Source organism: Nyctereutes procyonoides, unplaced genomic scaffold (assembly GCF_905146905.1).
Source record: "Nyctereutes procyonoides isolate TBG_1078 unplaced genomic scaffold, NYPRO_anot_genome, whole genome shotgun sequence".
NCBI lineage: Eukaryota > Metazoa > Chordata > Mammalia > Carnivora > Canidae > Nyctereutes > Nyctereutes procyonoides.
In genome coordinates, this window is record NW_026575046.1 from 29,289,639 (window position 1) to 29,304,243 (window position 14,605).

The window sequence follows — 14,605 nt, forward strand, 5'->3', positions numbered from 1 at the left end:
CCAGCAGGGGGGGCATTTGGGAATCAGGCCAAGGGACCCAGCTAGGTCATCCCTGCTCAGGCTGCCCCTAGTGCCCTCATACATCCCAGGGTGGGCCCAAACTCACAGGTCGAAGATCAGGTAATGATGTCCCTCCTCAGAGATGCTGTCGTGAAGCCGGACTGTGGGAGGGGCCCAGGCAGCCAGTTAACCTCCAGAAGCTGGCTTCCCGCCCACTCCTGCCCTCTCACCTCACCCCTCCAACGGCCAACATTCCAATTTCCCAGTCACTGAGCACAGGCTAGAGGACAGGCACTTTGACAAACGCCAGGTGAACGATGGCTCACTGACCTTGGGCATCATCAGAGGAGGCCCAGGTTTCAAGATGAAAGACCCCTCCCTGCTTTGGTCAAAGTCTGGCCTCTTCCTTCCTCCAACCCTCAGCCTCCTTGCTGGGCAGGCTGGCATCATGGCAATAACCTGTGGCTGGGGTCTCTGCCACTTGCTAGCTGGGTGACTTCAGGCAAGTTGCTGTACCTTTCTGAGCCTCTCATTTCTTCCCTGGACAATGAGAATGAAACTCCCGGACCTGCAGACTCATTGTGAGAATTCCATGAGGCACACGGTCGGTGTCCACCCAGTGCCGGCCTGAGGGAAGAACCCTGCTGTGCATCCAGGTGTGAGATAAGCGAGCCCGTGGAGGTGGGGGGACAGCGGTCCCTGAGTTAGGCGTGCTGAGAAACTGTCACCTCTTCATACCTCATTTACCAAGAACAGAGCTCCCAAAATTACCCCCTGAGATTCTGGAAGGAAGGGCCCAAGGCCGGGGGGCTGATTCTGGGGGCTGGACCCTGCCAGCCAACTGCATTTTCTCCTGGGACTGCTTCACATCCTTTCCTGAGCCACAGCCTAAAAACGTCCACAGAGCGGGGTGCGTGCTCAGAGAATTAGGATACGTTGCACAGCAGAAGATTACGCAGCTGTTAAAACAACACGGCAGTTACGTATCTCCTGGTTCAAAATCATCTCTGAATTATGTTGTTTGGTACAAAAAAAAAAAAAAAGCAAAGTACAAAACAGCATGCGTAGTACTTTTTTTTTTTAAGTTGTGTTTAAGCTTGTTTATGTCATAAGCTTCTCTGGAAGGATACAAAAAAGTGGGCATTGAGGTACCTTGGGGAGGGGAATCGGGAGAGTAGAGGTGGGGGGTTGGTGAGACTATGTTTTCACTGTGAGCCCTGGTGCCATCTGAAATCTTGCCATGTGCATGCATTTTTGCCTCAGTATTGAGTCCCCTCAATGGCTCATGGCTCTCCCATCTGCACATAAAGTTTGGAGAAGCAGGTATCAAACACACCAGAGTAGATATCTACTACGGGAGAGGAGAGAACGTGGCCAGAGATGGAGAAGGATGGCAAGACAATTTTTTAAATTTTTTATATTTTAAAGATTTTATTTATTTATTTATTCATGAGACACAGAGAGAGAGGCAGAGACATAGGCAGAGGGAGAAGCAGGCTCCCTGCAGCGAACCTGACGCAGGACTTGATTCCAGGACCCTGGGTTCACGCCCTGAGCCAAAGGCAGATGCTCAGGTGCCCCACAATTTTCTTTAAGATTTATATATTTAAGGGCTGCCCCCAAAAGATGTTTTAAATATATTTTATTTTATTCTTAAGTAAGCTCTACACTCAATGTGGGGCTGGAACTTATGACTCCGAGATCAAGAGTCATGTGCTCTACCAACTGAGCCAGCTAGGTGCCCCTATTTGAAATATATTATATGTACGGGTTTATTTGTTTGTTTGTTTGTTTTTCTGAAATATATTGTAAAGCAAAACTAAAAAGCAGGTTCCATAAGAGGACATAATATATAATCTTCTTTAATTTTTTAATCAACACTTTAATATAAAAAATTTCAAGCTTCCACTCAAGTGAACACCCATGTACCCACCACTTAGCTTCTATCATTAATCTTCTCTTATACTTGTTTTTACTACGTTTGTAACCATTTCCTCTATCTATTAATCTATTTCAATTTTTTAATGCATTTCAGAGCAAAAGTAGGCTTGGTTTTTGACCTGTATATGTGTGTGTTTTGAAATGAGCATCCTGTATATTCTGTGTGCCGAATCTGGCAACCCTGTATTGGTACCCTGGCCAGGTTCCCTCCTGTAAGAGGGTACAGCCATCCTGCAGCTGCTGGGAGAGCTGGCTGCTAACCGCTCACAATTACCCCCCTTTGCTGGAGAATTGCCCCCTGTGGCTGGAGCCACCTAGTGTACAAGGTTATCTGCAGCCTTCGGCCAATGACTGACTGACGTGGGGAGGCAGGGTCAGTGCAAAGGGCCAATCTCCTTGCCTTAAGGAGGGACAACCCCTTAACCGGATATGTTCCAGAGGCTTCCCCACTGCACCCTGTACACACACCTGAAATCAGGTCAAAGTTAGACTTGACCTCAGGCCACATCCTTGGTCAATTCCTTCCCTTTTTCTATCCTGCTTTACTCCATCCCTTGCAGGTCTCCCCTGGAAGCACAGCCTCACTAGATCACAAGCACCTGAATCCCTGCCTTAGGCTCTGCTTCTAAAAAACCTGACCTGAGACAAAATGTATAGAAACACTTGAGAAAGCACAGATATCATATATCCTATGGAAATATGTATCATACAATATTAGCTCTAAGCGGCAAGGTTATAGAAGATACTTTAAAAATTGTCTTCTCCCTTATCTACAATAAACTTGCATTATTAGTCTATCAAGATGAAGTTTTTAAAAAGACCCTTTCCTTGAGGTACCTGGGTAGCTCAGTAGTTGACCGTCTGCCTTAGGCTCAGGTTGTGATCCCGGGGTCCTGAGATTAAGTCCCACGTCGGGTTCCCCTCAGGGAGCCTGCTTCTCCCTCTGCCTATGTCTCTACCTCTCTCTCTATGTCTCTCATGAATAAATACATAAAATCTTAAAAAAAAAAAAAGTTCTGTGGCTACTGCCCAAACTTCAAAAAAATAAAAAAATAAAAAAGACCCTTTCCTTGGGGAGTGGACTCCTTACTGTCTACTCTGTTGTAGGCAGGCATGTATGTTTTTAACATCTCTTTCCTGAGTGTGAGAAGCTCCAAGAAGCCAAACTGTGACCAGAATCATCTCAGAATGGGCTCTTAGAACAGGGTCAAGAGCCATTTGAGAAGAGCTCCATCAAGACTAGGGTCCTTGATCCACCCACTGGCCAGAAGCCTCAGCTCCTTTAGAGAAGGTTCTCAGGGTTCGTGGAAATGGACAAAACTGGGGAGAGGGTCCTTTGGTGCTCTCACTCAGATGGTATTTTTATGCTGATTCAAAAGGCTGCCCCTCCGCCTGGTGGCTCAGTCAATTAAGCATCTGACTCTTGATTTTAACTCAGGTCATGATCTCGGGGTCCTGAGATCAAGCCCAGTGTCAGGCTCCACACACAGGGACTCTGCTTCAGGATTTCCTCTCTCTCCCTCTGCCCTTCCTCCCCTCAAATAAATACATAAATCTTTTTTTTTTAAAAAGGCTGCCCCTCTAAGCATCCAAGCAAGGGGAACACAGGCTGGATTCCAGCCCCACCTGCATAAGGGCACTGGGGTGAGCTTTAGTCGCTGAGAGGTGACACCATCACAGCCCAGAACCCAAGAGACAAGACACATAAAGCCTCCCCTCCCATCAGTGAAGGCTACCCTGAGAAAGAACTCAGTCCAAAGCCGAAGAGGAAAAGAAAGATTCAAGAGCCACCACAGGGTATGAAAGGGTCTCACTGCCTCGCAGAGATTGACATGCCTGTGGTCATTGAGCTATGCTGCCCGTTTTTGACTTTTTAAAAATATTGCCATAGATCCAACGAATCTGTAACCTAGTTTTCATGTGTATAGCTGGGCTCACGAATTTCTGACATTCCTTTCATATTTCCAACAGTGATGAGTTTTTTCTTGGAAATTGAAGGGTAATGCTTGTTATTGTATCCACTGCCTCCTGACAGCACATTCCTGATGTCCACTTGGGAAGCTAAATGGAGTGGCTGGGAACCTGGGCTCTGGAGTCACTATTGCAGGATTCACCTCCAGCTCTGCCTCTTATAAGCTGTGTAACTTTGGGCAAATTAGATAGCCTCTCTGAGCCTCCTTTCCTACCTAGGGTGGTAACACCACTGGCCTGCTTCGTGTGTGTGTGTGTGTGTGTGTGTGTGGCGGTGGGGGGGGGGGCTAATGGATGATGCTCGTAAAGCCCTCAACACAGTGCCTGGCACCAGGAAGAACTTGACAAATGGCGCACTGTCATCTTCATCACCGACCAGCCTCACTTCACGTGCCCACCCCACATCACCTGCTAAACTCTCAGGTTATCCCCTGTTCCCCGGGGTGGTCTTCAGAATCGGTCCTATCAGCAGGTGGTGATGGTATGGAGTGTGGGACACTGCCCCTGTCCCATGTGCACAGTACAGGTGGACCCTCCTGTGCTGAGCCAGGGCCTCCCTGACCTGGTCCACTTTGGGCTGGGCAGCGGCCAGGAAGCCTGGCTAGGGTCACCAAGCAGGCTGACTAGGACTCAGTCTGGCTCCTCCTGGCACAGACTTGCCTCTTGGATTCTCTGTCCACAGGGCAGATTATAATCTACTTAGAAGTGGGATGCTTAGAGCCTTGGGAAGCAGCACCCTCCAGGGCCCTTTCAGCCCTGTGATAGCTCTGGGGTTCATCCCCAGATCTTCCTGGTCTGGGGCTCAGTTCTGCTCTCTACTTCTCTGTGCATCAGCCACCCCACAGCCACCCCCGCCCCGTCCCCGCTCATCCTCAGCCCCCAGCAGAGACCTCGGCATGTGGTGGGGCCCCAGATGCCCTTGCCATAGGTGAAGGAAGGAGTGAAGGCCTCAATGATGGTGACGTCGGTAAGGCGGGTAGCTGCCATTCCTGAGACTTTACCATGGGCCAGGCTTGTGCTAAGTGCTTTCCTTGCAATTTCTCATTTAACCTGCCCAACAGTTGTAGAGGGTGGCTGCCTACCATGATTACCCTCATGAGCCTGGGCACGCTCAAACACCTGGTGAACAGCAGAGCTGGCATGGGCCCCAGGTGCAAACCCATTCCCTCAACCACCATGTTAAATACCACACCCCAAACTGGTGACTCAGAAGAATGAGAATCGTATGAAGATTACATTTTCAGGTAAGGTTGTTTTGTGGAAAGGTGTAGACTAAGGAAAAAGAGGAACAGCTTCATGACGATAGAGCATTTACCTCGGGACTGTCACAGTGCTGTGCTCTAACTAATCACAACCCTATGAGGCGAGTATCATTGCCATTCTCCAGATGAGAAAACTGAGCTTCAGAGTGACTCAGCAACATGTCTGGGGTCACACAGCAATTAGGCCACAAACCCAGGATTTGAGCCGCAGTGTGTCACCCCCAGAGCCCATAAGGGACCGCTCCCCATGTATAGCGGGGGTGGGGCGGTGAGAGGGAGAAGGAGGCAGCATTGACCTGAGTCAGCTGCAATGTGCAGCAACACACACACTTACGCACACACCCTCCCCGCCTCCTTCCTCTGGGGCTGACAGCCTTTCTAAGAACCATGGAACTTGGTAGTCGAGATCCCTCACAACGCCTTCCATCACACAGCTGGGCAGGTGGAGGCCCCGAGCAGGACAGGAGCTGCCCAGGGCCAAACAGTGAGTCTGCAAAGCCAGTCAGGGATTGGGGTCCAGTCAGGGCTGCTCCCCAGCGGCCGCCTTGCTGCCCCTCCTCTGATTCTGGCCCTGGAGCCTCTGGCTGCTGTTTGCACAGTTCTGTTCCCCTCCCTGGGCACAGGGAAGGGGAGGTGCCTTTTGGGTATAAATAGCAGATGGAGATGCTTCTCTCCAGCAGGAGAGTTAACCCTTGGGGCTCTGGGCACAGAGATGCCTCCTTCCCAAGGGCAAAGGCGTGGTGGCTGTCAGAGTTGGAATATTCCTTAGAGAACACCTAGGCCTTGCTCCTCAAAACATGGTCTGTGAACTAGCAGTGCTAGCATCACCTTGAAGCGTGTCAGACGTGTGAAATCTTGGGCCCCACCCAAACCCACTGAACCAGATCTACCTTTTAACAAGATCCCCAGATTATGCAGAAGACATCTCCTCGTGAAGATGGGGGAAAGTGGCTCAGAGAGGGCAGGGCTCCTACCCAAGGTCACACAGCCATTCCCCGACAGAGCTATATCTAGACTCTATTCTTCCTCCCGTCCCCACCCCACCCCCTCCAGCCACTCTGCCTCAATGCAGAACCTTGATGGGGAGGGATGCAGACCCCCAGTCATGCATGGGGGAGGCAAGGAGGTCAGGCAGTGATGCATGGTCAAGGCCCAGCCTCTCCCCTGTGGGCTGTGCTCACTCTACCCCTCGGACAGGGGCCACCTTGGAGCCTGCCACTGGGGGCAGGGAGCAAGCAGGCCGCTGGTCTCGGTAGGTGGGCAGGCCACAGTGCCAGGCTAACTCGGCTTGGGGTAGGTTTGGGGAGTAGGCCACTATGGTCAAGGCCAAGCCTGGCCTATTTTCGTCTCTCTCGGAGCTTCAAGAGTTTTCCTGAAACAGCTTTTCTGAAGGAGGCTGCTGGCAGCGTGGGCTAGGAGGAAGGGCCCCTTCTTCACCACCCCCCCACCAAGCTGGTCTCTGAGAAATGTGGAGACCATTAAAGGCACCCCCTTTCCCATCACTCCTGCCACCATCCCCAGAGAAGAGAGCAGCTGCCCTCCTAGCCCCAAACGCCCACCAGCTCAGGCAGGGCACAGGGCCAGGCTCTACCCACACCCCCCACTCGTCCCCCACAGCTCACCGATGTTGGGGTGTTTCAGTAGGCGGCAGATGCGAGCTTCGCGCTCCAGCTTCTGATGGTCTGAAACACAGATGCCCAGGTGAGTCCCAGGTGAGGGAGGAAACTTTACCCACTCCGACCCTGCCTCTTCATGGTCGCTTATGATCTGTACACCCCAGGGCAGCCCCTGGGCCCCATCTGGGTAAGCTCGCCTTTCTGGCCGGGCCCCTGGGTTCTCCAGGAAGGCAGTGGGATGCAGCAGAGGCCTAATCATGGGGAGCAGGGTGCAGTGCCTCAGAAAGTCCCTTCCCCTCTCCAGGCCTTGGTCTCCAAGGCTCTCAAGTGAGGTGCCTCCCTGAGCCCCATCCACAGAGCCTGGAACACCCCCTCAGGGCAGGTTCCTGTGGCCCCCGCCTCCAGCCCTTTCCCTCACAGGGCACTCCAGCCAGACTGAACTGCTAAATGGCACTTCTCCAGACCCACCCCCTCAGCCCTCTCGCTTGGGCTTGGCGGCCTTCACTCATGTGGTTCTCTCGGCTTAGAACTTTCCCTCTCAACCTCCCACCTGTCCTTCACTGGCCATCACTCACTCACTCCTACCTATTCTAATATACCCTCTCCTGGCAGCCTGTCCCAACTGCCAGGGTGGTAAGGGCCCCTCCTCTGTGCTCTCAGGGCCCCTAGACAACACATGCTACTTTGTCTCATGGGTATCTTTACCCTTACGGGCAAGAATTTGGTCTCTTCTGTACCCCTGGCATCTTCCCAAATGCCTGACACATAGTAGGTATTCAAGAAATAATTGAATTAAAGAACAAATCATTGAATGATGAACCTTTCTAACGGAGTGCATATTTTCTCTACAGGAGAGGAATTGTATTAATTCACAGAGGCCACCTCCCTTACAGAGGACTCCAGACCAGGGACACTGAGAGCCCCAAAGAATCTGCAGGGTACAATCTGTATGTGGCCGCATCGGGGCTTACCCAGAGCTCCCACACCTGCTTTCCAGGACTTTTGTCCAAGCCCCCAGAGAGAGAGGCCTTGTTCAGGATCTGACCCCATGGTCTCCGACTCTGAGGCTGCTGGGAGCAATCCTACTCGTGACCCTCTTCGGTCCTCCCAACGACCCTATGCTTTGAGCACCACTGTCCCCATTTTATGTACTTCTCAATTTCCCTTCTGGTGCTTTTCTCACAGTTTCATAGTTAATGCCCTAATTTAAAAAACAAAAACAATACCAAGGGAGCTCGTAGAAAATTTACCATGTGCCAGGCACACTGCAGAGCACCCATATATCCATCTCAAGTTCTCACAACGACCCTTTTGAGGGAGGTGCTATCACATTCTGGCTTCACAGAGGAGGAAAGAGAGGTTCAGAGAAGCTAAGTACCTGGCTCTGAGTCACACCTGCAGTGATCAGAGGAGCCACACTTTGTACCCAGGCAGTCAGACTCCAGGGGTGAGCTTTCCTGTACCTCCATGCCCTGACTCATCGTCACCACCTCCACCTGCCCCCAATTTCTGAATGGGAAAATCGGGGCCCCTAGGAGGGAACTCACATAGACATTCAGAAGCAGAACCAGGACAAGAACTCCTGTCTCTAAAGAGCCCCTTCAGAGTGGGCAGCCACCAAGGAGGGCAATAAGGACGTAGAGAGCCCCAGTCCTCGTCCCCAGGCACCCAGTTTTCCTTTCCCCGCCCCTCTATTAGAGCAATCACTGGCCATTCTCCACAGGCTGCAGAAGCCAAGAGCAATCTTGAAATGTGGCTTTTTTGTCAGCAGAGCAATTAAGTTCAATCCTCTTTCCATAGAGTAGAAGCTCAACTCCCCAGCTGAAGGTGGGCTACAGGCTGGGGAAGGGGAGGATATGGGGGACATGCCCCTGGCCTCCCTCCCTCCCAGCCTCCTTCCACATCCTCCAGGATAGCAGGTTGCCAGTTCCCACACAGGAGGGCTGCCGAGGGCTCTCAGTGGACTGAGGATGGCTGGATCCCCCGCTGGCCCGACACCCTGTCCCTTACCCCACCATCCCCAGCAGAACCAGAAACCAGGCTGGTCAAGTGGGGCCTATCAGAGGGGGTTAGGGGCCTTCTGGCCCAGGTTGTACATGCAGGGGATGAGGGATCCAAATGCAGAATTCTGATGTTTTCGCTGCCGTGTGAAGTCACCCAGGAGCCCAGTTAAGCTGACAGCATTGAAAGGACACGCTGATCACAGAGCCTCAGACTTGGGCCTGATGGCCAGCCCTCGCTGCTGGAAATGCCAGGAGCTGTTTTTATAAACCTGGCAATCATCTTGTGCATCGTCCAATCACACTGCATTGCAACTTCCAGTGCTAAAAGCATTAATTTGTTGAATTTATGTAAACATATATGTTATCCAACAGTTTTTGTAACTCTGAAATGTTTTTTTTATCTGACATGCCTCAAAGAAAGTAAGGACTGTGTTTCTCTTGACCTCTGAGGCCTTGCTCTGCTATGTAGGTAAGGAAACTGAGGCCCAGTGATAAGGAACAGCCCCATTATCAAAGTCACTCAATAGGGTACATTAGAACCCAGATCCCTGGGGCGTCTGGGTGGTGCAGTCAGTTAAGTGTCCAACTCTTTGTTTTGGCTGATGGTGAGATCAAGCCCCGCATTGCTCTGCACTCAGCACGGAGTCTGCTTGAGGTTCTCTCTCTCCCTCTTCCCTCCCAGCCGTCTCTCTCAAATAAATAAATAAATAAATCTCTAAAAAATAAAAACTCAGAGCTCTGAGGAACTACTCCTAGGTGCTCCCCTCACTCCAGCCAATAGTTTTCTGCAGCCAAAGACATCTTATTAAAATGTGAATTAGATGCTGTCACTCCTCAGCATCAAACTCCCCAATGTACTTGAAATCCAAACTCCTCACCACACCCAGCCAGAACCAGCTGGACCTGCCTCATCTTGGCCTTGGAGCTTCAGCCACAGTGGCCACCTTTCTGGCCATAGGCACACCAAGTCCCTTTCCACCTCAGGCCCTTTGCACTTGTTGGGCCTTTTGTCTAGAATGCTCTTCTCCTGGGTCTGCTCATGGCTGTCTCCGTCTCCTCAGGCAGGTCCAACACAACATCACCTACTCAGAGAGCTCCCTTGGCTGTCTTATCTAAGTGTCTCTCTGGCCCCATCACTTCCCCACTACCCTGTGTGGTACCTCATTGCTACCTAAAGTTACCCAGCTTATGTATACGTTTACTTATGTATACGTTTAATGTTCTTTACAGTCTTCCTCCCTAGAGAACAGGTGCAATGAGAGCAGGACCTTGTCTGTCAGTCACTGCCATATCCCAGGGCCCAGAGACTCTAAGCAGCTTGTCCAAAGTTCCATCACTAAGCAATGGCAGAGCTGGGATTTCAACCCATGTTCATAAATGCTATCCTATATTGCCTTCCATTCTCATAATTGATGAAGCAATCCATTCAGCTCAATATAGTCCCACAACGTTGAAAGGCCTGACGGATGCCTCCTGCCCAGGTACCTGGGAGGATTGCCCTGATGCCCACTATGGTACCGTGTGAACCTTGTCCCTCCTCCTTGCGGGTGGGCAGTCAAAGGCGAGGGAAAGTAAGGTTCAGAGTGAGGCTCCTAGGGCCAGAGAGTGCCAACAGTGCAGGGCAAGACAGAGTAGAGCATGAGGGAAGTGCCATTGGACAGCATGGAAGGCTCTGCCTGCAAGGCAGGGGCAGGGGGAGGTTGCATGGGGAGCCCTCCAGCGGGCAATGGGCAGTGGGGCTCTGGCCAGAGGCAGAGTAACCAGGGGAAGAAACAGACCTTCAAGTCTTGGAAGAGGAAATGTCCCCACCCTCTAGAAGGCCTCAACAGGGCTCCTGATCCTGGGAGGCTGGAGAAATAATCCCAAGGGCCAAGAGTGCCAGGCAAGGGTAGGGAGTAAGATGAGGAAGACGGGAAGGATCTGTCTTCCTGCCCCCTTCACAGCATGGACCTGAAGCTCAGGGGCAGCCTGAAGGAGCTCATGCCACGCTTCTCAGCCCATGTCCTGGGACTGGTTGCCTGGGAGCCGAGGAAGTGACCCCTCAGCACTCGGGTGGACGGTGGGTACCATGGAGGCCTCTGTACCCCCTGTGACTCGCTCCTGGCTGCACCATTCACATCCACGTGCCCAGCCATCCCTAAAATGTTAATGAACTTTGTGTGCTGGATGAGGATCTGGCTAGGAAGCCTACAGAGCCCCTGGCAGGGAGTTATCCCTGAGCTTGGACTAGCTATCATAACCGCTGATGGGATTTTTTAAATGCAGGAGCTTGGCCTCACCTATTGACTCCAACCCTCCAGGGTGGAAGTAAGGCAGCTGCATTTTTTTTAAGGCTCCTTGAGGGGATTTGGCAGGGCCTGAGACAGGCAAAATTTTTACTTTCCATCCCATGCCTTTGACTTCTTGGAATTGTGTGTACTATGAGCCTTTTATTTAAAAAGAGTAGTTTTAAAATACATGCCAAAAAATCTCTTGGGTTGGGGAGCCACTCAGCCAAAGAAGAGGCTGACCCGGGCTGGGGAGGGGAGCCACAGCTCCCTGGTGTGAGGGGAGGACTGGCACCCAGGGTGGGCCAGGCCCCCACTGGGAGCTGCCAAAGTCACCGGGAGTGCCAGCAGGAGAGGCTTAGGGTATGTTGCCAAATATTCAGCATCAAAGTGCTCCCCACCCCAGGCACCATGAGTGGCAAACAAAGAAACCTGCTAAAAGCAGCTCTGCTCCTCCTCTCCCGCTGAGGGGAAAAGCGTTGGCAGTTGGCAGACTTCTTTGAGAAGGTTCCCCTGAGAACCTCCCCACTCCCACCCTTGACACTCACCTAGGCCTGAGCCACCTCTCTTGAAGGATGTCAAAGCCTCTACAAATTGCCGAAGACAGAGGACTTGGTGATTTCCTCCTGGCACGGCCCAGTCTATACTGCCTGAGGAATGCTTAATCACCTTCCAGAAAAGAGGCAATGCCCCTTCCATTTCCCCCCGTATACATCTGTCTCTTTCTGTCAGTGTGTGTGTGTGTGTGTGTGTGTGAGAGAGAGAGAGAGAGAGAGAGAGAGAGAGAGAGAGAGAATATGAGGCAGGTGGGGGGGGGTTGCTCTGAGAGTGCAGCGAACTGGCCCAAGAGCTCCAGCATCCAGGGAGGACCTTGGCTCCTGACCCTCCCCCATTTTGAAGCAACCTCAACCAGTCACCCCAAGTTGTGGCTCTCATCTTGCCCCAGCTGTATCGCAGCGGTTGGGACATCTCCTTTGATCGCTAGAGACATAAAGCACAGAGAAGGCTCCAGACTGCCACTCGTCACACAGTAAGCAGGGCAAATCCCAGCATCTGGACCTAAGGCAGAGCTCCTGCGGCCTCCCTATCCACCCTGGCTCCCTGCCTGCTCCTGGCTCTGGCTCCAGACTTTTCCACAGGTGTCGTCCTTCTGCACCAGCTTTCATGCTGAACGGGTGCCATCGCGGCCCCGGGCCCCCAGAGAACCACCCTCCACACACCCAGCCTCTTCTCCCTGTAGGACACTGGCTGCCTATGGGGGAGTTCAGTAGCTACGAGGAAGCGCTGGGCTCCCAGAAACACTGAGCCAGCGAGATGAAAAGCAGCAACGCTGTCCAACGCTGTCCAACACGGGGCCTGCTGGGAGGCCTGCGGGGGACCGTGTGAACATCCTGTACCAGCCTCTGTGAACCCCACACCTGCTGTGCCCCAGCTCAGACACAGCTGCCGCCTGTGCCAGGTAAACACCTGGACACTATGCCATCCCCGCATGTGACATCTCCCATGCTGACCCTAAACCGGCAGGATTTCCTCCACCCCAGGGGGTCCCTGAGGCAGCTTAGACACTCTTCAGAGCCGGAATTGGAGTTTTGAAGATAACCTTCCCCAACTCACTGACCGTGGTTACTATCATTACTGCTCTAACCACATGCCAAGGGCAAGAAGCAAGGCTCCTGGGCAGGCTTTCCAAGTTCCAATAACCACCCAAATCACCAGGGTATCTTATTAAAATGCAGATCATGATTCCTTAAGTCTGCCAACAAGAATTTGCATTTATAACAATCCCCTGATGATGCTGACACTGCTGGTCTTATTACAACTTCCAAACTGGAATTACCTGGAGATTTTTCCCAAACCCAGGTCACACCCCACACTAAGTCACAACTTCCAGGGGTGGGGCCCAGGCATCAGGAGTTCTTGAAGCTCTCCAGGGGTTCCAGGGTGAGGATGGGTTTGGGAGCCACTGTTCTAGGGAATATTTAGGGATGAGACAGCAGACTGGGGTGGCTGAAACAGAACGTACCTGGAGTTACTGGACAGTGATAGAGTGCTGAGATGTGTTAGGTGCTGTCCTAGGTACTGGGTATAACAGGGAATGAGACCTATCCTCACCATCTTGGAGCTTATCTTCAAGATGCATGTTAAATACGGGACCAAGCCAGTAAATGGGATAAGTCCAGGTTGGGGTAAAGCCACAAATAAGGTAAACAGTAATGACAGATATACAATGAGGGAGACACCCTCAGATTTAGGGATCAAGGAAATCTCTCAAAGAATGTGACATTGAGCTGAGACCTGGAGGTTGAGAAAGGGCCAGCCTTGTAAAGAGCCAGGTAAGGGAATGGTGGGTGCACAGGTATGGAGATGAGAAAGGAAGCAAGTGGCAGAAGGGCAGGGAAAGGAGTCCTACCTGGCACCTTACCCTTCACCTGAGTGGGAGAGAGAGCGAGCCTGGCCTGAGAGGCTGTGACCTCCTGCCTAGATCCCCCAAGGAAGGAAAATGGAGGGATCTGTTCTCATAATACCCACAGGAAGAATGATCTCTCCACTGCAGCATCACCTGGGGACAAACCCAGGTCCCGGTTCGTTCTAAACCAAGGCGTAGAAGGAAGAAGTGCCCCAGAGGGTGGGCACGGCATGGATCTGCCACCTACCTCTGGCTGAGAGCTTTTTGGTGTTGATGATCTTAGCAGCATACTCCTGGCCAGCCAGCACCTTCACACACCTGCGTACCACTGAGAAGGCTCCCCTAGGAGGACAGAGAAGGCGAAGGAGGTAAGGAAGGGTCCAAGGGAAGCATTGCTAGGACATGCCAAAGTTCATGCATCTGTACCATGTTAGCTAGGGAACCCTCCTGCAGGGCTGCTCAAGCTCCCAGGGGCTGCTGTGGCCTGACTCTGGGACAGGGCAGGGCTGGAGACCCAGGAGAACCCCTGCTGGCAGATTACGAGGGCCTTGGCCTCATGAGTGATGAGCCTTCCAGGGTTGTAATAAGTTGGGCTCACCACTCCATTCTAAAACATCAGAATCTTCTACCCATTTTCACTTATTTTCCACTGTACACAGTGTTCTGCTTTGACCAGTTAGTCTTTATTCTTACATTTAAATTTCTTATTGCCAAAAGAATGCATTTTATGAGAAAAAAAAACTCTTCAAAGCCAATTACGCCATGCCTTGCACAAAATGTTGTGAAATCTAGAAAAGAGTGTGTGTTATCCCTCTGTTTATTCTTGAACAGAGGGCAATGAGGGCACTGGGCACTTCTCACAAACTTTCTAGTGAACAAAAGGTGCCTATTTTTAAAAAAATAAAATAAAACATAAATATTAAAAAAAATAAAAATAAAACATCAGAATTACGTGGTATCAGAATCACAGAATCCAGGTCTCTGAAAGATTTTAGTTTTCCATTCTTTGAGTAGGTAACACATCAACATGGTTCAAAGTTCAAAAGATACAAAAATGTAGATAGTAAGAAGTCTCCCTCTCACCCCTGTACCCTAGTCTCCAAGGTCCCGTCCCCAGGGACAGACGGCATTATTGGGT

The 14,605-nt window shown here is 51.5% G+C and overlaps 1 protein-coding gene across 2 annotated transcripts in view; it reads right to left on the reverse strand.

Moving 5' to 3' along the window:
- CAMK2A (calcium/calmodulin dependent protein kinase II alpha) overlaps positions 1–14,605 on the reverse strand; it is a 64,938-nt gene that overhangs the window by 34,608 nt on the left and 15,725 nt on the right. For both annotated transcript variants that reach the window (XM_055325115.1, XM_055325114.1), the window contains exons 2-4: positions 13,715–13,809; positions 6,797–6,856; positions 107–161 (exon numbers count right to left, since the gene is read on the reverse strand). In XM_055325115.1, the coding sequence (XP_055181090.1) occupies positions 107–161; positions 6,797–6,856; positions 13,715–13,809 (210 nt within the window). The remainder of the gene's footprint in view (positions 1–106; positions 162–6,796; positions 6,857–13,714; positions 13,810–14,605) is intronic.